At 44.5% G+C, this 23,244-nt stretch overlaps 2 protein-coding genes across 5 annotated transcripts in view; one reads left to right on the top strand and one right to left on the bottom strand.

Moving 5' to 3' along the window:
- Nucleotides 1–2,706: 2,706 nt before the first annotated feature.
- Nucleotides 2,707–4,624, bottom strand: DDX28 (DEAD-box helicase 28). Its single transcript, XM_025889020.2, has one exon. The coding sequence runs from the start codon at nt 4,606–4,608 to the stop codon at nt 2,986–2,988; it is 1,623 nt and encodes a 540-aa protein (XP_025744805.1). The 5' UTR covers nt 4,609–4,624; the 3' UTR covers nt 2,707–2,985.
- The window catches only part of DUS2 (dihydrouridine synthase 2), a 49,156-nt gene continuing 30,517 nt past the window's right edge, over nt 4,606–23,244 (top strand). The window contains exons 1-3 of one of the 4 annotated variants that reach the window (XR_012374621.1): nt 4,606–4,756; nt 7,110–7,183; nt 12,682–12,824. Coding sequence is in view for 3 of the 4 variants with exons in the window: in XM_073880097.1 (XP_073736198.1) it covers nt 12,699–12,824 (126 nt within the window). In the remaining variant the exon portion in view is untranslated. The remainder of the gene's footprint in view (nt 4,757–7,109; nt 7,184–12,681; nt 12,825–23,244) is intronic. The other 3 variants (XM_073880097.1, XM_025889022.2, XM_025889023.2) reach the window with 3 other exon arrangements.

The following is a 23,244-nucleotide window of genomic DNA, read 5'->3' as shown; positions in this document are numbered from 1 at the left end:
AGGCAGAGAAGCACGCTGCCTAGGCCCTCACACTTCCCTCCCCAGCCAGCCCTAGTGAAGTAGCCACTCCCTGTGGAGCATACCTCTGGGCTGTCACAGCCCCAGGGACCAAAAGAGGGCAAGAGAAACCCACATTCTGCTATTGGCTTGAGACGCAAGATTAACCCAAGAGACAGCTATGTTGTATGGCACTGTCCCTAAGTATTCAATAGCTGGAGAGGCAGAGATCTGTGTAGAAGGCTCCTTGGCAGTGGGTCTGAAGGATAAGTTAGATTTGGACCCGTGGAGAGGAGAGGGAAGACATTCCAGCTGGGAAGAATAAAAGCAAAGACATGCTCTTCTTGAACTTGTCCTGCCCCAAGTATAAATTCACAGAACCCTCATGTATTTACAAGTGGGGGACTCAAAAAACCTATGCAAGGTTGCATAAGCAGTGAAGAGGTGTTCTGCTCAATGGTAGAGCTTCATGTTGGGCTCTGGATTTATACCTGATAGGAATGTGAGGACAAGCTCATCACATTTCAAAGTAACACTGGAAGAGATGTTAAAGGTGCTCCAAGGCAAAATGAGGGTCCTGAATGGCTTCACAAAGTGGGAATGGTGGGCCATTTTAGTATAAAATTCAAAACAAATTCATGACAAAATGACATAATATAAAATGACAATTTAATCATTACTTTCATCTCTCCCCCAAAAGGCAAATACTGTAATAACAATCCTACCACCATGAAAGGACGAAGTGGGGGCTCAGCAAAAGTGCCGGTGAAAAACATGGTCAAACTGTGAAGAGATGTTACTAAAGCTGATTGGGTCCTACTTGGAGGAGGAGGAAATAGACAACTCTGCCCTTAGCCTGATCAGGCCCACAGGAAGGAACCATATTTGGGGCAGCCTTGGATATAGTGCAGCCAGGAACTTCCTAGCAATGAGAGATAACCTTCCTTAGGAGGGAGCCCCCTGTTGCTGACCTTCAATATGCGAAGATGGGATGCTTGTTTCCTGGGGCAGTTGCAAAGGGGATATGCCCTGGAGGTAGAAAATGACAGGACTACTATTTTAGAGGTTGGGCAACCCTGGTTGAGAATCACATCATGTTCTTTCTCTTCCTGAGTTGCTTGAATTAGTGTGGTGCATGTTAGGACACACAAAGTCAGGCTTGATTCGAGCAGACTGCCCTTGGGGAGTGCTAGGAGGAAAAATGTGAAGGGGAGAGCTCTGGAGGAGGTTCTTTCTGGCAGGTGGGCCAGCGGAAGACTACTTAGATTCTCCAAGGCTCCAGAGAGTTTGGGAATATCACTCTGACCTGGTAGGGTTAGATACCTTATCAGGACCTGGCTGTGTCTCTGGGGAAGGCAGAATAGCATAGACAAATGGTTGTGAGTTCAGGAATCTGTAATTTTTTTTTTTTATGATTTTATTTTTAGGTTATTTCTTTACCCCTCATGGGGCTTGAATTTACAACCCAGAGATTGAGTCACATGCTCTACTGACTGAGCCGGCCAGGTGTCCCTGGAATATGTATTTTTAACAGTTCTGCCATAGTGATCCATGGATAGAATGACCCCATTATTGTCCAAACCTGGTTGCTTTTGAGAGTCAAATTGGGCAATATTGAAAGTTGGTAAATAACTCAACCCTTGGTGCAGACAGACCAGATTCTGTCATACTTATGTGTATGATTTTGAGCAAGTTTTTTTTTTAAATTTATTTATTTGAGAGAGAGACAGAACATGAGAGGGGGTTAGGGCAGAGGGAGAAGCAGACTCCCTGCCAAGCAGGGAGCCCGATGTGGGACTCGATCCTGGGACTCCAGGATCCTGACCTGAGCTGAAGGCAGTCGCTTAACCAACTGAGCCACCCAGGCGCCCTTGAGCAAGTTCTTTTATCCCTCTGAGCCTCAACCTTCCTCATATGAAAAAGAGAGATATGATTGTACATTTAGTGCAATATTCTCTCCTGGCAAAGATTGCCCTGGGCCCATTTCTTTTCTATGCAACCTTATCCTTTTCAGTGTGTAAGTATTTTTAAGTTGTTTTGTGGAGTATTTGACTCTCAACTGTGCATTACTTTAGGCTTATATAATGCTGCAGAAAATGGAACCTAGGAAATAGAGGATGCTACATGCCTATTTTGCCAGTTTTGTAAAAAGTTTAATCCTCTTTTCTCTTCCCCTGCCACAAGAGATGAGAAAGAAGGCAGAGCCTGGAAATGCACACCAAGCATTACTTCTGTGTCAGTCTGTCTTCTGTTCTTCTGCCAGTACTTCCCAGAGAGATTTCACCAAGAATGCCCAAGCTTGCCATGGGCACTGTTGGTGAAGAGAATCTCTCTGCTACTCATATCCCCTTTCCCTTCTCTGGGGTGCTTAATGGATGTTTTGGGGGCAAGAAATAAAATCTAAATGTTTACTAATTAAAGCAGCAATGGAATGGGTTGGCTGGGTGGCTTGGTTGGGCATCTGCCTTCGGCTCGGGTCATGATCTCAGGGTCCTGGGATCGCGCCCCACATCAGGCTCCCTGTTCAGTGGGGAGTCTGCTTCTCCCTCTCTCCACTCGTGCTCGCTCTCTCTCAAATGAATGAATAAAATCCTTAAACAATAATAAAAATAAAAATAAAACAGCAGTGGAAAGAGCCTCGGTCCCAGATGTGTTGTTTGGAGTGTGAATCTTCTCATAATCCAATGAATTCTACCCCAGTGTTAACTATTGTTAGACCCATAAAAACATCATTTATTGTTAGAAATTATGACATAATACAAAGCCAAAAAATCTACTTTATTTTTCAGGAGTCATGTGAAAGACTACAAAGAACCATGCTCATTCTCCAGTGCTGGCCAAATCTACCTTTGGAAGCCAGAGAGCAGCTCACCAGGCCTTCAGGGAGGTGACTGGGCAGCCCAGTGCATCCTATGGACAAGTGTGCTCACCCACCCAGGGCAAAGGGAAAGATTCCTGTTAATGGCATCACATTTAAGCTGGCTACCATCAGATTTGCTGGGGCAAAGGCTCTCTTACTGAGGACCCTAGTCCTGGAAGACTTCTCCTCCGGCGAGCTGCCAGCTCAATCTTCTGAACCAGGCTTACATCCCAGGGATGGGTCACAAAGCTGATGACAGTGCCAGGCACCTCACTTCCTACACGGCCCACCCTACCTGCTCTGTGGATGTAGTCTTGCAGGGTGAGGGGAAAATCATAATTGACAACTAGCTCTACATGGGTGCTGTCCAGGCCCCGAGAGGCTATGTCTGTGCAGAGGAGTATGTCTCGGGAGCCCTCCTGGAAGCACTGGAAGATGCCTGCCCTCATTGAGGCTGGCATTTGTCCCTGCAGCCTTAGGTGTTGGATTTTGTGGTCATCCAGAATATATCCCAGCCAGTTCACAGTGCTGGAACTATTACAGAACACCAGAACAGTTCCCAAGAGGCCAGTCCTTTGTGATCTGTCATGCTGCTTGAGGATCTGCACCAACTCAGTCACCTTCTCTGCTCCCTTCAGCCTCATAAATGTCTGTCTAACATGAGGCATGATGCGGTGGAGTTTGGAGCTGGTGATGGTGGTCAGAGAGTCTGGGCTGGCAAGTTTACTTAGCAGTTGGCCTACACCTTCAGGAAATGTGGCCCCCACCAACACTAACTGAGTTTTGGGATTGAAGGGGTCTTTTAAGTCAGCGGGGCTTTCTGCTATATGGCTCTTCTCCAAGATGTAGTCCACTAGTTCTAGGAAGCTTTCATCCAATAGCGTGTCCGCTTCATCCAACACCAAGTAGGAGAGCTGCTTCAGGCTGATTAGTTGACCTTTCAGGGCCTTCCACAGAGCTCCTGGAGTTGCCACTAGTACATCTACTGGAGGTTGTTTGGACAGTTGCAGCCGAATCCTACTCATGCCATGGCCTCCCCCTAGCTCCCGCACCTGGAGGCCCAAGGAGATGCCCAAGGGCTGGGCCACGGCCCGCACCTGTTCGGCTAATTCTCGCGAAGGCACAAGGACCAGGCCTCGAGGGGCAGGTATACTGTGCGAGTCCAGGCTTGGCCGGCCCAAGAGCCGTTGAAACAGAGGTAGCAGGTATCCAAGAGTCTTGCCACTGCCGGTTTCCGCCGCGCAAAGGATGTGGCGGCCGCGAAGTAGGGGGGGGATGGTGCTCGACTGCACGGTTGTAGGCCGAACGACTTCAGGAGCAGCCTCCTGTAGTGCATGCAGCACGCGGGGTTCCAGACCCAGAGCCGCGAAGCGGCCCTCACATGGGGGGTTCCGCAGCGATGGTGCCTCCTGTTGCGCACGCTCGATAGAGAAGTAGTCTCTGCGGGAGCGTCGATTCTTCCAACCACGCGAAGCTAGTGGCGCGCGCTCCCAACGGCCCAGCGTGAGGCGCGCCGGCTGGTTCAACTCCGGCCGCCGCGCTGAAATTAGCAGCGGGCCCGGTCGCGCCAGTACCAGCCGAGGGGAACTCGGTCGCCCGCTCTGCCGCTGTTCCTGCCGCCGCTGTAGAGCCCGCGGGATGCGAACCACGGGCAGGGGCTCGTCGGGGCCGCGGACCGCTAGGTCCCGTCGAGGCGCCAAAAGCAACCGAACCGCGAGCCACAGCGGCCGCAACGGTCGCGCCAGTGCCATCGTCCCCTCGGTGTGCGAGAGGCGCACGGCAATGACGTCACGGGCGCGCAGAGCCTCGCGGACGGTGTCTGGCGCGGCTCAGTAAGGCTTGTGGACTTGGCGAACCCTGAGGAAGGAGGGAGAGTCTGTAAAGTTCAACTGCTGCGAGGTCTGTAGGTCCGAATAGGGTTTGGCGACATCCGGACCCGGACCAACCTTGGGGAAACGGGCTTGTTGGAGGCAGGCTCCAGGGTCCGGCGATACGCGGCGCTGGGGGCCTGGCCCTATGGACAGGGGGCGGAGGGCTTCTGGAGATTGGGTGTCTGATCCTTGTCATTCTCCTTTGTCGCTCCCACCGCTTCTTTGATGGCTTGTCCAGTGCTGGTCTCCTCCTGTAAATTCCGAGGGTGCGGTGGTGTTTTCCCAGATGTGGTCCCCGTGCAAGGTCTGGTTAGTAAGTGTTTATTGAGAGTATGAATGTATGGTCAGGCCTGGGGGAGAAGACAAGAGCCAGGTGTCTTAGATCTAGGCACCCCCACTTCCCTCAGCCAAGAGTTGAGAACTCCGAGGGCAAGCTGGTGGCCTCTCGGTGAAGTGGGAGGTCAGATCTTCAGGCTTTATTTCAAGCAGACATTTCTCTCTGTACTTACCCCCCGCCCTTTTTCAGCTGAGGTTCACTCTCTATTCTCTTGCCTTCCCTCCCAACTTTTCATCCTGAGGCTACCATTCTTGCAATCACTCAACTTCACTGGCTTCCCAGATACCTAAATTGTTTAAATAGTGGTGAGGAGGGTCCTTCTAATCTACTGAGTGATCACATATATGGCTTGCCTCACATAGCCCTGGTCAGAATATTTTACTTGAGTTCAGATGTTCAGGTTGCAAAAAAACCCCTTATCTTTCTTTGATTGACTTATTTCACTTAGCATTATACCCTCTAATACCATCAGTGTTGTTGCAAATGGCAAGATTTCATTCTTTTTTTAATAGCTAATATTCCATTCTGTGTGTGTGTGTGTGTGCGTGCGTGCGTGCGTGTATACACCACATCTTCTTTATCCATTCATCTATCAAGGGACACTTGGGTTGCTTCCAGAATTTAGCTATTGTAAATAATGCTGCAATAAACATAGGGGGTGCATATATTTTTTGAATTCATGTTTTTGTATTGTTTTCATAAATACCCAGTACTGGAATTGCTGGGTCATACGGCAATTCTATTTTTAGTTTTTTTGAGAAACTTCCATACTGTTTTCCACAGCGGCTGCACCCATTTTAATTTCCACCGTTCTTTTATCTCCACATCCTCACCAATGCATGTTGTTTCCAAAATGATAAATACCTTTAAAGTTTCAAATGCCATTTTGATACATAAGTAGACTTTCTGGAAAGTTAGTCATTAAACCAGCAGAGGAGAGAGATTTGAGGAGTGACAGGTGAACAGAGTCATTAGATAGAGCGGTGGCTCTCAAGTGAGGGTGATTTTGCCCCTGCCCCACCCCGGGACATTTGACAGAGTTTGGAGACATTTTTATTTTTAATTTTAAATTTTTAAAAAGATTTTATTGATTTATTATTTATTTACTTGTTAGAGAGAGCACAAGCAGGGGGGAGGGCATGCAGAGCAGGCAGAGGGAGAAGCAGGCTTCCCGCTGAGCAGGGAGCCCAATGTGGGACTCGATCCCAGGACCCTGGGATCAGGACCTGAGCTGAAGGCAGACACATAGCCGACTGAGCCATCCAGACATCCTGAGTTTGGAGACATTTTTAGTGTCACATCTGGGGAGGTGCTACTGGCATCTAGTGGGCAGAGGCCAGGGATGTTGCTCAACACTGTACAATGCACAGGGAAGCCCTCCACAAAAAAGGATTATCTGGCCCAATATGTGAATAGTGTGTTGTTGAGAAATCCTGCATAGAGGATGAGGACTGAAGAGAGGCTGAGATTACTTGTGCTTTCACTTTAGGGAGGCACATTTGACAAGTTTTTTGCACTGGCTCTGCCTCATCCTCAGAATCTGTAGCAAGTACACCGATGCCATTGCTTGCTTTGCCCTTGGGATTAGGAACGTTGGGGGCCCTGAAAGTCATAAACACAAGAAAAAGTGATTCAAGACAGTGATGCTGGAGAAGAGAAGTTTAGGGAGAATAAAACTGTCCTTACAGATCTGGGGAATGTGCCAGATGGAAAAGAGATGAGGTGTGCTGTGGGGTGTACTATTCCAGAAGGCAGATTCTGAATTTGATATATAAAGAACTGCTGTAACAACTAGAATTGCCCAGATCTGTCCTGAGGGTGAGGAGTTTTCCATCAATGAAAAGTTCATATCCAGGCCAGATGGCTGCTGGTTGGCAGTATGATAGAGGGGAGTTGATATAAAGGACACTCTAAGATACTTGATTTTATACTACTTGTATGATTCTTTCAAGATCTCAGGGCTCCTTGTTCCTTATCTATGTAGCTTCTTGGACAGCTGACTCAACAGGTTTTATCCATTTACATGTGCCACTGTTTTTTTCAGATGAAAACAGTCTTACTTCGCACCAAGCCAGAACAGATACACTGAAGAAATTATCAGAAAAGAGTAATACATAGGTATGTACTTGCATTTGGGTTCTGCCCAAATATTTGGAGCAGGGAAGCTGGTTAGTATAGGGCTGTTTTCTCACCATGCTCAAGTCCTGACAATATGATTAATTCAAAATCTCATAAGGATTGGAATCTGTCTGAGCCAGTCTCTGGCCATGGCCCTTAATTTCTTTTTGTCAGTTCATTAGCCACTGAATAAAGCTCCTCTCTTTTCCTTTTGCTCACATTGAGTAACTTCTAGTTGTTATTGAGATACATGTTGTACATTATAGAACAATGTACAACAACGGAAATAAGAAAGTTTTACTTATTGTGGAAAGAATGTAAGCTCCTGAGAGCAGGGGCCTAACTTAGTAGTATTTTTTTCCCAGGGCTACCATGGTAACTCACATTGCCTGGTTACTCCATAAGTTTTAAACAGAATTGTCCCTTGGATCTCAGGTGATAGTGATACATTCATTCATTCATTTATTCATTCAGTAAATGTTTCCTGAGCACCATGCATGTGCTGGATACTGTTCAAACAGACAGCAAGCAAAACAGGTAGAATCCCTGCCCTAATGGAGGTTACATTCTGATTTAATTGGTTTTGGATGTAAGGCCGGGACATTGGTATTTTTTTAATATCTTTCCAGATGATTTTAATGTGCTGTCCCGTTTGAGAATCACAGTTATATATGAAGCACTTTGAGAATTGCAATGCATTGCAAAGATAAAAAGTGCCTGTTAGTATTCTCTCCCTGTTCCTTCAATTTCCTGCCTGCATCAGGACTGTTGTACAAGTGCTGGCCATTCTCTTTTCAGCCTGTTTCACTGTATGCCTAGGTCATTTCACCCTCTTTCTTTTTTTTTTTTTTTAAAGATTTTATTTATTTATTTGACAGAGAGAGAGAGACAGCGAGAGAGGGAACACAAGCAGGGGGAGTGCGGGGAGGGAGAAGCAGGCCTCCCGCGGAGCAGGGAACCCGATATGGGACTCAATCCCAGGACCCTGGGATCATGACCTGAGCTGAAGGCAGATACTTCATGACTGAGCCACCCAGCTGCCTCTAAATTTCTATTTTAAAGAAATTGCTTTTTAAGCAAGGTTATAGTCCCTAGGAAAATTTACATGGAAGGGGCTGGTAAAGTTTTTTCCATTCATTGCTTTCCCTGAATGGTGTTATCTTCAATCTGAAAGCGTTATAATTGATGGGATTTTGGATCTATGCAACTGAAGTTAAGGTTACTGTCTGAGAAGGTAATCAAAACTGTCAGAAAACCAGCCCTTAAAAGAATGGTAGAGAAATCATCTCAGTTTGTGTGACTAAAATGGTGATCTGGGTGTGATCTCCGGCCGGTGAATGGTTGTGAAGGTAACCGGGAAAGGGTGGGGACTGCCTAGCTTCTTTGAGAGGAGACTTCTTGGAGGCAGGCCCTGTCAGGCACTGCTGACGTGGGCCAGAGGGAGTTCCCAGACCAGCCACCCTCCAGGAGGGTGTTCCCAGCCACCACAGAGTGAGTATTCAGTCACACCTTCCTTCCAAAGCGGCTGCTAAGGGCCAAATACTGGGCTGAGGGCTAGAAACCTGGCGGTGAACTAGGTAGCCATGTTCCTGTCTTGGTGGACTTGTCCTGGTGGTCTAGAACAGGAGCTGGGGGTTAAACAAGAGACCACACAAATCAGCGTGGATACAGGGGGATCGTAACTGAGCTATAGGGAAGCACAAAGTGTGTGACCCGGGACCTGGAGTTAGGTGGTCTGGTAAGGAAATGTCTCCAGAAAGGGGACATTCAAGGTCAAGAGGAGGTTCGTGTGTGTGTGTGTGTGTGTGTGTGTGTGTGTGTGTTTGTGATTGAGTCGGGGAGAGTGTTCGAGACAGAGAGGACTGCAAGTACATACCCCAGAGCTTGGTGTGGGAGACTTTCGGGGGAGAGAGGCTCAAGGTGAGCTGGTGACGTGAGCAGAGACAGGTCATGCAGGGCTTGCCGGGTCATCAGAAGGGTTTGGAAGTTATCCTAAACTCAGTGGGAAGCCATTAAAGGATATAAACAAGGGAATGGTATCAGAGTTGCCTTTTTCAAATACCACTCAGTATAGCAGGGGGTAAGATTAGATTTGGGGAGACCGTTAGGAGGCTGGCTTTGTGCACAGTGGTGGCACTGGAGATGGAGCAAAGCAGGTGGATTAGAGTTATATTTTGAAGGTTGTTTCAACAGGAGTTAGTGATAGATTGAATATGGGGAATATGGATTAAGGATGAGTAATTGGGTGAGTGGAGATGCTAGTTGCTGAAATGGGAAACATTTTCTCTCCATGTATTGGCCTGCTTAACACCTTCTCTCCCTTGAAATCTTAAATCAGAAATTATTTCTTGGGGTGCCTGGGTGGCTCAGTCTGTTAGGCATCCGACTCTTGATTTTGGCTCAGGTCATGATCTCAAGGTTGTGAGATAGAGCGCTGCGTCAGGCTCTGAGCTCAATGCAGAGTCAGCTTGAGGTTCTTTTCCCCATCTCCCTCCCACTCTGCTCTTCTCCCTGCTTGCGCTCTTGCGTTCTCTCTCTCTTTCTAAAATAAGTAAGTAAAATAAAAAAAGAAGAAGAAGAAATTATTTCTTAAGGGAAGCCCTTCTCTTCATCCCTTTCCTGCTGGCACAGATTCCCAAAATCTCATGTCCTTCATAGCACTGTACACGGTTACGGTTTCACAAGTATTTGTAAGTTCCCTGTCTATAATCCTCTCTTCTACTGTACCCTCTCCTCCTCATGGTGCCATCCAGTGCTTGGCATATCATACGGGCTCAGTATATGTCTGTTGAATGAATTAGTGAAGACATAGGAGGCAGCTTAGGAGGGCAGATCAAGATCTTGTTTTGTGCATGTTTAGTATAAGATATCCTTAAGCTACCCGGGTGGGGCCGTGTATTAAGCAGTTAGTGTAAAATGCCTTTGGAGATCACCAGCATATTACCAATATTTTAAGCCATGGGAGTGAGTAAATTTGCAAGGGAGAATGTGTGGAATTAGAAGGGAAGAGGGCCCAAGACTAAGGAGGAAACTCAACATGTGAGTAGAGGAGGTGAAACCAGGAAAGACACTGAAGAGCGGGGCAGAGAGGTGGGAGAAAAACCAGGAAAGTGTGGGATCAGGGGTGTCAAGGAAGACGGGAGGCTCAACCATGTCCCCATACTGTTAGTGAAACAAGATTGTGGACAGGTGAGTGTCTGGTTGATTCTACAACTTCGAGGTAATTGGTGACTTTGAGCAGTTTTAGTGGAGCGGTGGAGGTGGGGACCAGCCAGAATGGGCCGAATAGTAAAAAGAAAATGGAGACAGCGTTAGTAACTGAGCAGAGCATAGCATTGGCTAGCTAGCTTTGTGACTTTTTAGAGGGGTCCATATTTGCTTAGAATAAATAAATTAATATTAACAGTTCTCTCTGGGATATGGGATTTTGATTTCTTTTTTTTTTCTCTTTTTACCCCTGTTGGCTCTACCTTCAAAGTATAATTAGGATGTGATCACTTCTCACCACCTCTACTACCAGCTCCCTGGCCTGAGCCACCATCAGCTTTTATGTTGGTTACCAAAGAGCCTTGTACCCAGTCTTCCTGTGTTTACTCTGGCCCCCAGCAGACTCCTTTTTATATAGCAATCACCGTGATCATGAGAAAACATGTTCAGTCATGCTACTCCTCTGCTTAAAACCCTTTACTGGCTTCTTTTTCGTGAAGAGCTAAGAAAGTCCATAGAGTGTCCTGTAAGGCCGTATGGGATCTGACCACTGTGTCCTATCTGCTTACTGCTGTGACATCGTGTATCTGACTTTCATTATTCTCTCTTCTGTGTTCCAACCACATTGGCCTCCTTGCTGTTCCTCTAACACACCAGGCAAGCTCCTGCCATAGGGCCTTTGCACTGGCTGTTTCTTCTGCTGTGTATTCTTCCATTAGATACCAACTTGGCTAACTCAAGTCTTAGCTCGAATGTTATCTTCCCATTGAAGCCTATCTTTGTTTCCCTATTTAAAATTTTATATTTTAATGTAAATATTTCATATAAATATTTTTATATTTTACTATAAAATGTTAAAGTACCATTTATTTATATTTTTCTTGCTGGGAGAATGGAGTTATATGGATAAAGGTGGTAAAAAGATATGAACTTCTGGGGCGCCTGGGTGGCTCAGTCGGTTAAATGTCTGACTCTTGATTTCGGCTCAGGTCGTGGTCTCAGGGTCGTGGGATCGAGCCCTGTGTCGGGCTCTGTGCTCAGCATGGAGTCGGCTTGTCCCTCTCCCTCCTCACCTCCCCGCCCCCTTCTCTTTCTCTTTCTCTAAGAAAAAAAAGAAAAAAAGATATGAACTTCCAGTTAGAAGATAAATATGTTCTGGGGATGTAATGTATAGCATAGCAACTATAGTTGACAAAATCATGTATTTGAAAGTTGCTAAAAGTAGATTTTTTTTTTTAAAGATTTATTTATTTGAGAGAGAGAGAAAGAATAGCGGGAAGGAGGGGCTGAGGGAGAGGGAGAAGCCCGGGATCATAACCTGAGCCGAAGGCAGACACTTAATCGACTGAGCCACCCAGGTGCCCCTAGAGTGGATATTTTTTTTTAAGATTTTATTTATTTATTTATTTATTTGAGAGAGAGAGAAAGTGAGAGCATGGGGAGGAGCAGAGGGGGAAAGAATCCCAGACAGACTACGAGCTGAGTGCAGAGCCCGGAGCCACCCAGGCACCCTGCTAAGAGTAGATCCTAAAACTTCTCATCACAAGAAAAAAAATTATTTATTTATTTATTTATTTTTAAAGATTTTATTTATTTATTTGACAGAGAGAGGGAACACAAGCAGGGGGAGTGGGAGAGGGAGAAGCAGGCTTCTCATGGAGCAGGGAGCCCGATGCGGGGCTCGATCCCAGGACCCTGAGATCATGACCTGAGCCGAAGGCAGTTGCTCAACCAACTGAGCCACCCAGGCGCCCCGAAAAAAATTTATTAATATGTGAGGTGATAGATGTTAACTTATTGTGGTAATCATTTTCTAGCATATATGTATATCAAATCACTATGTTTGTACACCTTAAATTAATACATTATATGTCAATCACATCTCAATAAAATGGAAAAAAATTTTTACCCAGCCCCAGTGTTTTCAATTTCCTTTATCCATGCTATTTTTTACTCTGTAGCATTACCAATTTTCCAACATACTAAATAATTTATTTGTTATGTATTATTTTTTTTGCCTTTGTTCCCCTACTAGAATAAAAGCTCTATCAGAGCAGGAATTTTTGTCTGTTTTGTTCTCTATTATATCCCAAAAGACTAGGACAGTGACTGGCCCAGACTAGGCACTACTAAATATTCTTTAGGTGAATAAATAAGCATGCGTGATTTTTATGATCAGAGAAAAGGGGAACAAAGTCCTATGTGTTGGGAAGAAGAAGAAAAGCCTGCCCTGGATAACAGAAGAGATTTTCTTTATTTGGATTTCTTACTCTTGTTTTCCCTTCCTGCAGGCTTTAGCAGAGGAAGAATGATCGAGCACACCCTCTCATTGTGCTACCACAACAAACTCATCTTAGCCCCTATGGTTCGGGTAGGCACCCTCCCCATGCGGCTGCTGGCCCTGGACTATGGAGCGGACATTGTGTACTGTGAGGTAAGAAGCTCCTGATTTTCCCAGGAGGCTTTCCACCAGTGCAAGCTCCTTATCTGTGGGTGGGAGTGGTCAAGAGTCTGTGGGGGGCAAAATGGGCACTCACTTCACAGGCACTCCCTGAAGGCAGCGGGAGACAAACATGACACTTGTGAGTTCTCTGGGTCCTTCAGGGCCAGGAGCTTGGGCAGCACAGAGGTATTGTGGGATCCCTGGGCTGGGTGGTTAGATGAGTGTCATGTCAGGTCACCGCCCTCGCCTCTGTAGGAGTTAATAGACATTCAGTGCGTGAATGAACTCAAGGTTAGAAAGAGGAGGAAAAGGACCAGGGAAGCTGGGTGGGGTTGGTTTTGGGAGCCACAGGATTTTCTGGTGGTAGTAGCTAGTGGGTTGCCTACGTCCTGGCTGCTCTGGAGAATAGTGTGACTTCAGACCCAGGTTTAAAAAGCATTTTCTAGGAAAAACAGCATTACAGAAGTAGCTGATATTGGAGAGTGTGGAGGTGTGAGCAGTGTTTCTCAGCTGGGCATATAACAGAATTATCTGGAGCACTTCCCCCTGTCCTCAGTCCCGATATGTCTCCCTAGTGTGTGTGAGAAGTTGAAGAAGAAGCTACTCAAGTGCTTCATATATTTCTATCTTTAAATGGCACTGGTGGTGGGATGGGGACTGTGGCTATATAGCAGGGCAGCCCAAGGAATCCTGGTGGTGATGGGACTGTTCTGTGACTTAACTGTATCAGTGTCAGTATCCTGGTTGTGATGTTATACTATAGTTTTGTAAGATGTTACCATTGGGGAAGTTGGGCAAACAGTACTTAAGAGCTCTTTTTATTTTTTTTTTAAGTAGGCTCTACACCCATATATAGGGACTGATGTGGGGCTTGAACTCACGACCCTCAGATCAAGACATGAGCTGAGATCAAGAGTTGGACGCTTAACCAGCTGAGCCAGTCTGGTGCCCCTAGGAGCTCACATTCTTACAACTGCATGTGAACCTCCAATTATCTCAAAATAAAAACTTTAATTAAAAAGAAAGCCACGTATAGAATGAAGGGTGAGCTTAAGAGGGAACTTGGGAAGACCCTAACCTACTGGGTGTTTGTGTGTGTCGGGGGGGATAGGTAAGTAATGTATGATAGAAAAGTAAAAGAGTGGGGCGTGTGGCTGGCTCAGTCTTGATCTTGGGGTTGTGAGTTCAAGCCCCACATTGGGTGTGGAACCTACTTAATAAAATTAAAAAAAAGTAAAAGAGTGTGAGAGAAATAGGCAAATTAAGAAGAATGTGTGTCAGGAAAGGCAAAAGTCAAAGTCTATCAAGTGTGACGGATGATGCAGAGAAATCCAATTGCAAAAAGACCAGAAAGGTGTTTGATTTGAAAATCAGATGATTGGAGGACAGCCATGGCACAGAGATGTGAACTCTTGTGGGGGTGACGGATTGCGGAGTGAGCAGCAAATGAGGAAGTAGAAACAGAGCTGCCCACTACCCCTCAGGAATTCAAGAGGTGAAGGGAAGATAAGAGTACACACAGGTAGGGGAGATGAAGGGAGCTGGGTGAAGGGAGTTGTTCCTAGGTGACTTGTATGTTTGCAACATAAGAGAGAGCACTTACCGTGAGGGGAGGCCTGAAGATTCAGCAAATCAGTGTGGGGTGGGTAGGGCCTGGACTTGGAGGGGCAGGATTCTAGATGAGGTGGTGGGGCCTGCCTCCAAGATAGGGCAGGGAGGGCAGTGGGGGAACCATGGAAGGCAGGGAAGCCAAGGTAGTTTGCCTGAGAGGCTTGTTTGACAAGATGTGGGAAGCCAGTCCTCTGTTAGTGATGAGGGTGGCAGGAGTGGGGTGGGAACCTGAGGAAAGAAAGTGAGGGCATTTTGGCCCCGTTCCTATGGGGAATGGGCACTGGGAGATTTGCCTGGCAGCTAGGTTTGCATAGTATTGCTGGTTTGCAGCTTTATGGGAAGGAGAGCTGCAAAACCTGGCAGGGGGATGCTCATGGCTGGGATTGGCCTGCCAGTATCTACAGCTGGGCAGGGCCAGAGCCATCTAGGGAGTTAGCAAGGTGAAATGGGAGAGAGGGAGCATGTGTTGTCCAGATGTGGGAGTCAGAAAGGGAGGTTCCCGAGTTTAGGGTCACAGGTGAAGGACCTGACTTCTAAGGGGTTTGTTGAAATAGAGGCAAGGAGGTCCAAGAAATGAGAGCTGGGCATCCATAAGCCTTCCAGGCTGCCAGAATGTGCTGGCAGGGAGGGAGGAACCTGTGTCCGGAGGCCAGTCCCAGGGGAATGTGGTAGTGCACTGAGCTCTGTTTATCTGGTCACTCATCCTTTGAGCCTCCACTCAGGCCCCCAAGCAGTCAGCTGTGGGTTAGGTATAGCCTTTTTTAGCCAGCACCCTCCTGGCCCTCCAGAAAAACCTCTTGGATTTGGAAGAGGATTGGGAGGAAGGACTGTGAGGACTCAGGGACAGTGAGGGACTGCGAGGACTCATGGACTCAGAGTGTGAGGAACAGGGACCAAAAAGCAAGTGCTAGAGAACTTAGCTGTTGTTTTCTTGCTTGTGATGCCCCCTTTGGCATGATTGACGGGCATTTACTCTGGCAGAGTCAGTATGGCTTATAAACAAACCAGCCTCTGCCAGAGGACACCTAGGCCTTCCCCCCAGGCCTAACCCCTGTGGAGAGCAGAGGCAGGCTGGCCAGTGGACCCTTGCTTAGCATGAGCAGGTGGCTGGGGACTGGGCCAAGTACTGGATGTGGCACAGTATGGTGTCTGATGCCCCCTGGTGGATCCAGCATTGCTCTGCAGGCCCGCTGCCCGGATGATCTTCCTGGGTTCATGTGAGGTGGTCGGTCCAGCTGTGGATTTAGTTAAACCATCCCACCCACCTCATAGGACCAGAGTATAGGGTCTAGGAAATACCAGGCACCTCCTTAAAAGCTCTGCAAAGCTCTCAGCAGCTGGAGGTGAAGAAAGCATGAACTAGCTCAGCAAAAGTCAAGGGAGCAGTAGTGTGATTCCCTACTAAGTTCTGCCTTATTGATAGGGGTTTTCCAGGAGTTCCTCAGATGTGATCTTATTTATTCCTTTTTATAAAAACAAGGGGACTCCAGTCGCCCAGACTGTGAGAGGACATCTACCTGTTAGACTTAAACCTTTCTCTAAGCAAGACCAAGGGAGGAGGCAGTGTTCTGAAGAGACCGATTGCCAGAATGGATACTTAAAATTTGTGTGTGTGTGTAGTAAAAAAACACATAACATAAAATTTACCATCTTAACCATTTTTGAATGTGCACTTTGGTAGTGTTGAGTTGTGAAACAGATCTATAGAATCTTTTCATCTTGCACAACTGAAACTCTGTACCCATAAAACAACTCCTCCTTACCCCATCTCTCCACCCCCTGGTAACCACTCTTCTATTTTCTGTTTCAAGAATTTGACTACTTTAGATACCTCCTAGAAGTGGAAGCATGTGATACTTGTCTTTTTGTGACTGGCTTGTTTCACTTAGCATAATGTCCTCACGGTTAATCCATGCTGTAATATGTGACAGGATTTCCTTCCATTTGTAGGCTGAATAATAGTCCATTGTATGTATCTGCTCCATTCTGTTTATACATTCATTGGTGGATGGACATTTGGGTGCTTCCACCTCTTGGTTATTTTGAATAGTGCTGCTGTGAACATAAGCATGCAAATATCTCTTTGAGATCTTGCTTTCAGTTCTTTTTTTTTTTTAAGATTTTATTTATTTATTTGACAGAGAGAGACAGAGTGAGAGAGGGAACACAAGCAGGGGGGAGTGGGAGAGGGAGAAGCAGGCTTCCCGCTGAGTGGGGAGCCCGATGGTGGGGCTGGATCCCAGGACCCTGGGATCATGACCTGAGCCAAAGGCAGACGCTTAACGACTGAGCCACCCAGGCGCCCCTTGCTTTCAGTTCTTTTGGATATATATATATACCCACAAGTGGAATTGCTAGATCAGGTGGTAGTTCTGTTTTTAATTTTTGGAAGAAACTCTGTACTATTTGCCCTAGCATTTGCACCATTTTACAATCCTACCAACAGTGCACAATTTCTCCATGTCCTTGCTAACACTTGTTCTTTTCTTTTTTCTTTCTTTCTTTCTCTTTCTTTCTTTCTTTCTCTCTCTTTCTTTCTTTCTTTCTTTTTCTTTCCTTCCTTCCTTCCTTCCTTCCTTCCTTCCTTCCTTCCTTCCTTCTTTCTTTCTTTTGTTTAATAATAACCATCCTAATGGGTGACAGGTGATAGCTCATTGTGGTTTTAATTTGCATATCTCTGATGATTAGTGATGTTGAGTATGTTCATATGCTTGTTGGCCATCGGTGTATCATCTTTGGAGAAATTTTTATTCAAGTCCTTTGCCTAGAATGGGTAACTTCTTAAAACTTAAAAAAGAATTCAAATTTATAGAAAAGTTGTATGTCTGTACTTCAGTAAAAAATAACACATTTTTTTAAAAGGGAAAAAAATTATTAAAAAGTTGCAGTAATAGAGAACATCCATACCCAGATTGACCTATGGTCAACATTTTTGCTTGATTTGTTTTATCATTTGTGTTCTATCTAATGTATATGTTTTTCTCCTTAATTAATTTTTTAAAAAACTTTTTGTAATGATTATTTATATATTTATTTTGAGAGAGAGAGAGAGAGCACGAGCAGGGGGGAGCAGCAGGGGGAGAGGGAGAAGCAGACTCCCCGCTGAGCAGGGAGCCTGATGCGGGGCTCTATCCCAGGTCCCTAGGATCATGACCTGAGCTGAAAGCAGACGCTTAATCGACTGAGCCACCCTGTCTCCCCCTTAACTAATTTTTTAAGCTGAAGTACGGTTGACACACAGTATTTCATTAGTTTTATGCATTCTCCTTAACTATTGGAATAAGTTTCATACATTATAATTTACTTCTCAAGTACTTCATTGATATTTTCCCAGAATCAAGTTATGATTCTTCTATACAGTTATGATACAGGCATCTTCTATACAGTTATGATATAGGTATTATCTTCAGTAAACTTAACATTGATATAATACTTTTTTTTAATCTACCTTCCATGTTCTAATTTTGTCAGTTGACCCAAAATTGTTCCTCTAAGCATTTTTTAACATTTAAAAAAATTTTTTTTTAAGATTTTATTTATTTATTTTTGCCAAAGCGAGAGAGAGAGGGCAGGCATGAGCAGGGGGAGGGGCAGAAGGTGAAGCAGACTCCTTGCTGCCTGATGTGGGGCTCCATCCCAGGACCCCAGGATCACGAAGATCAGCTGAAGACAGATGCTTAACTGACTTAGCTGGCCAGGCGCCCTAACATTTAAAAAAAATTTTTTTATTATTATTTTAAGTTTTTTTTTTTTTTTAATTTATTTGACAGAGAGAGACACAGTGAGAGAGGGAACACAAGCAGGGGGAGTGGGAGAAGGAGAAGCAGGCTTCCCGCTGAGCAGGGAGCTCTATGCAGAGCTTGATCCCAGAACCCTGGGATCATGACCAGAGCTGAAGGCAGACGCTTAACGACTGAGCCACCCAGGTGCCCCGACATTTTTTTTAAAGATTTTATTTTTAGGGTCACCTGGGCGGCTTAGTTGGTTAAGTGTCTGCCTTCGGCTTAGGTCATGATCCTAAGGTCCTGGGATCCAGCCTGGTGGCTAGTTCCCTGCTTAGCAGAGAGTCTGCTTCTTCCTCTCACTATGCCCCTCCCCTCCCACTCATGCTTTCTCTCTCTCAAATAAATAAATAAAATCTTTAAAAAAAAGATTTTATTTTTAAATTATCTCTACCTCCAACATGGGGCTCGAACTTAGAACCCTGAGATTAAGAGTCACATGCTCTACCGACTAAGCCAGCCAGGCTCCCCTTTTAACACCTTTATTGAGATATGGTTCACACATGCCATATAATTCACCAATTCAAATTGTACAATTCAGTGGCTTTTGGTTATGTTTATAGAATTGTGCATCCATCACCACAATCAACTGCTGAACATTTTCGTCACACCAAAAAGAAACCTCATATCCGTTAGCAGTCCCTCCCCAATTTCTCCCTCCCTGAGTCCTTGGAAACCACTATTCTACTTTCTGTTTCTATAAATTTGCCTGTTTTAAACATTTCATATAAATAGAACCGTACTATATGGTCATTTATGCCTGGTTTCTTTCACTTAGCATAATATTCCTAAGGTTCATCCATGTCATTGCATGTATCAGTACTTTGTTCCTTTTAGTGGTTGACTAATAATTAATTGTGTATGTATGCCACAATTTGGTTATCCATTCAATTGATGGATATTTGGATTATTTCTACCTTTTGGCTATTATGAACCATGCTGCTATGAACATTTGTGTATATTCCTCTTGGGTATATATACCTAGGAGCAGAATTCCTAGATCATATCGTAACTCTGTGTTTAACTGTTTGAGAAAATGCCAGACTGTTTTCTGAAGCAGCTGTACAATTTTACATTCTCACCAGTATGATGTTTCCAGTTTCTCCACAACTTTGCCAACACTTATTTGTCTTTTTGATTTTGGCCATCCCAGTGGCTATGAAGTGGTATCTCATAGTGGTTTTTGCATTTCCCTAATGATTAATGAAGTTGAGCATCTTTTCCTTGTTTATTGGCCATTTGTATATCTTCTTTGGAGAAATGTCTAATAAATATCTATGCCCATTTTTTACTCGGGTTTTTGTCTGTTTATTCTAAGAATTGTAAGAGTTCTTTGTATAGTCTGGATACTGGACCTTTATTAGATAGATGATTTGCAAATATTTTCTCCCATTCTGTGAGTTTTCTTTTCACTTTATTGGTAGTATACTTTGATACATAGAAGTTTTAAATTTTGTTTTTTTTTTTAAGATTTTTTTTTAAATTTATTTAGTTGAGACAGAGAGAATGAGAGAGAGAGAGGGAGAGAGCACATGAGAGGGGGGAGGGTCAGAGGGAGAAGCAGACTCTCTGCCGAGCAGGGAGCCCGATGCGGGACTCGATCCAGGGACTGCTGGATCATGACCTGAGCTGAAGGCAGTCGCTTAACCAACTGAGCCACCCAGGTGCCCAGAAGTTTTTAAATTTTGATGAGATCCAATTTATCTTATTTTTTTCTTTTGTTGTTTCTACTTTTGGTATCCTCTCTAAGAATTATTGCCTAATCTAAGGTCACAAAGACTTATATTTGTATTTTCTTCTATGAATTTTATAGTTTTGGCTCTTACATTTAGGTCTTGGAAGCATTTTCAGTTAATTTTTGTATGTGATATGAGGTAGGGTGCCTACCTCACATCAAAATTCATTTTCTTGCACTATTTATTGAAAAGATAATTTTTCCCCCCAAAATTATCTTGGTACTCTTGTCAAAAACCAGTTGATTATAGATGTTTTGGTTTGTATCTGGATTCTCAATTCTATTCCACTGGCCTATATCTGTATCCTTTAGACAGTACCACACAGTCTTTTTTTTTGAGGGAGAGTGCGAGCCTGAAGAGAGTGGAGGGGAGGGGAAGAGGGAGAGAGAGAGAGAATCTTAAGCAGACTCCATGCCTAGCACAGAGCCCGACATGGGGCTCGATCTTACGACTGTGAGATCATGACCTGAGCTGAAATCAAAGAGTTGGACACTTAACCAACTGAGCCACCCAGGTGTCCCAACATACAGTCTTGATTATTGTAGCTTGGGAGTAGGTTTTGAGATTAGGAAGTATAAATGTTCCAAGTTTGTTTTTCTTTTTCAAGATTGTTTTGTCTACTCTGTGTCCTTGCACTTCTATATGAATTTTAGGATCAGCTTATCAATTTCTGCAAAAAGAGCATCTAGGGTTTTGATAGGGTTTGTGTTGAATCTATAGCTCAGTTTGGAGAATATTTCCATTTTAACAATATTAATTCTTCCAATCCATGATCATAAGATGTCTTTTCATTTATTTAGATCTCCTTTAATTTCTTTGAACAATATTTTGTAGTTTTCAGTGTGCAAGTCTTTGCCTCCTTGTTTCCTTCTGGCCTTCATCATTTCTTATGAGACATCAGTTGTTATTTTTTTTTAATTTTTTAGAGATTTTATTTATTTATTTGACAGAGAGAGACAGCAAGAGAGGGAACACAAGCAGGGGGAGTGGGAGAGGGAGAAGCAGGCTTCCTGTGGAGCAGGGAGCCCGATGCGAGGCTCGATCCCAGGACCCTGGGATCATGACCTGAGCCGAAGGCAGATGCTTAACTGGCTGAGCCACCCAGGCGCCCTGAGAAATCAGTTGTTAATCTTATCGAGGATCCCTTGTATGTGGTAAGTCACTTCTCTCTTGCTGTTTTCAAGATTCTCTTTGTCTTTGGTTTTCAGCAGTTTGATTATTTGTGTGTAGGTGTGGGTGTCTTTGAGGTTTTTTTCCTAGGAGTTTGTTGAGCTTCTTAGATGTACGGGTTAATGTTTTTCATCAAATTTGGGAAATTTTCTGCCACTATTTCTTCAAATATTCTTTCTAGGGGCACCTGCGTGGCTCAGTCAGTTGAGTGTCTGCCTTCTGCTCCAGTCATAATCCTAGGGTCCTGGGATCAAGTCCCATGTTGGGCTCCTTGCTCAGCGGGGAGCCTGCTTCTCCCTCTGCCACTCCACCTGCTTGTGCTCGCTCTCTCTCTGTCAAATAAATAAACAAAATCTTAAAAAACAAAACAAAACCAAAACCAAAACCAAGTATTCTTTCTATCCCTTCTGCCCTTCTTATCCTTCAGGGCCTCCCATTATTCATTTTGGCTTTGTTTTTTTTTTTTTTTTGAGGTGGGGAATTGTGTAGTTTTTCAATCTGAGTATACTTGTGTTTCTGAAAATAAGGGATATACAAAAGATCCTTCAACCAAACTAGAAATGAAAAAAAAGTACCAGGATATACCAGAGCTGGGGGTACACAGGTGTCATGGAGAGGCACTGGTGATAAACTGGGGATAAATGTTATGATCAGGTCAGACAGAGACAGCAAGCCAAGAGGAATGGAGAAGATGAAGTTGGCAGGGCATATTTCAGATACAGAAACAACACATGACAGACAAGAAAGAATAAGCCCATACACGATAAGGCATTTATTTATTTATTTGTTTGTTTGTTTGTTATTTATTTATTATTTATTATTTATTTATTTATTATTTGTTTATTATTAATTAATTAATTTATTTATTTATAGGCTTCATGCTGGGTGGGGCCCAACGCAGGGCTTGAACTCACTACCCTGAGATTAAGACCTAAGCTGAGATCAAGACCTGAGCTGAGATCAAGGGTTGGATGCTTAACTGACCGAGTCACCCAGGTGCCCCTAAGGCATTTTAAAATTAAATGATATGGGGTGACTGGCAGGCTTAGTTGGGAGAGCATGCGACTCTTGATATCAGGGTTTTTTGAGTTCAAGCCCCACATTGGGCATGGAGCCTACTTTGAAATAAAATAAATAAATAAAGTAAAATAAAATAGAAACAAAATAAAATGTTGTTCAGAAAATTGGGTAGTCATTTGAAGAAAAAATGACTTACAAATGGCCTTAATTTTCAGTTAAGCTAAAATCTAAATTAGTTTTTTAAATTTTTTTTAAAGGTTGTCTATTTTTTTTTTAAGATTTTATTTATTTATTTGACAGAGAAAGAGACACAGTGAGAGAGGGAACACAAGCAGCGGGAGTGGGAGAGGGAGAAGCAGGCTTCCCGCCGAGCAGGGAGCCCGATGTGGGGCTCAATCCCAGGACCCTGGGATCATGACCTGAGCCGAAGGCAGACGCTTAACGACTGAGCCACCCAGGCACCCCTAGTTTTTTAAATTTTTTTAAAGATTTTATGTATTTGAGAGAGAGAAAGAGAGAGAGCATGGGGGGGGGAGGGTCAGAGGGAGAAGCAGGCTCCCCGCTGAGCAGGGAGCCTGATGCGGGACTCGATCCCAGGACTCCAGGATCATGACCTGAGCCGAAGGCAGTCGCTTAACCAACTGAGCCACCCAGGCACCCCAAGATTATATTCTTAACTATATAATGGAGATATATTTAGGAAATAGAAGGCACCGATCATGGCAAAGTTAGGGTGGTCTCTTCTATAAAAATAGAATTTTATGTATGATAGAAATTGATGTTTGTCTCCTACACTGTTGGTGGGAATGCAAGCTGGTGCAGTCACTCTGGAAAACAGTATAGAGGTTCCTCAAAAAGATGAAAATAGAGCTACCCTATGACCCAGCAATTGCACTACTGGGTATTTACCTCAAAGATACAAATGTAGTGATCCAAAGGGGCACATGCACCCCAGTGTTTATAGCAGCAGTGTCCACAATTGACTAAACTATGAAAAAAGCCTAGATGTCCATCAACAGATGAATGGGTAAAGAAGATGTGGTACACACACACACACACACACACACACACACACACACACACACACACACA

Source organism: Callorhinus ursinus, unplaced genomic scaffold (genome assembly GCF_003265705.2).
Source record: "Callorhinus ursinus isolate GAN/ISIS: 27379988/994484 unplaced genomic scaffold, GSC_fseal_2.0 scaffold37, whole genome shotgun sequence".
NCBI lineage: Eukaryota > Metazoa > Chordata > Mammalia > Carnivora > Otariidae > Callorhinus > Callorhinus ursinus.
Note: the sequence above shows the minus strand (reverse complement) of the source record. Positions and strands in the feature narration are given on the sequence as shown.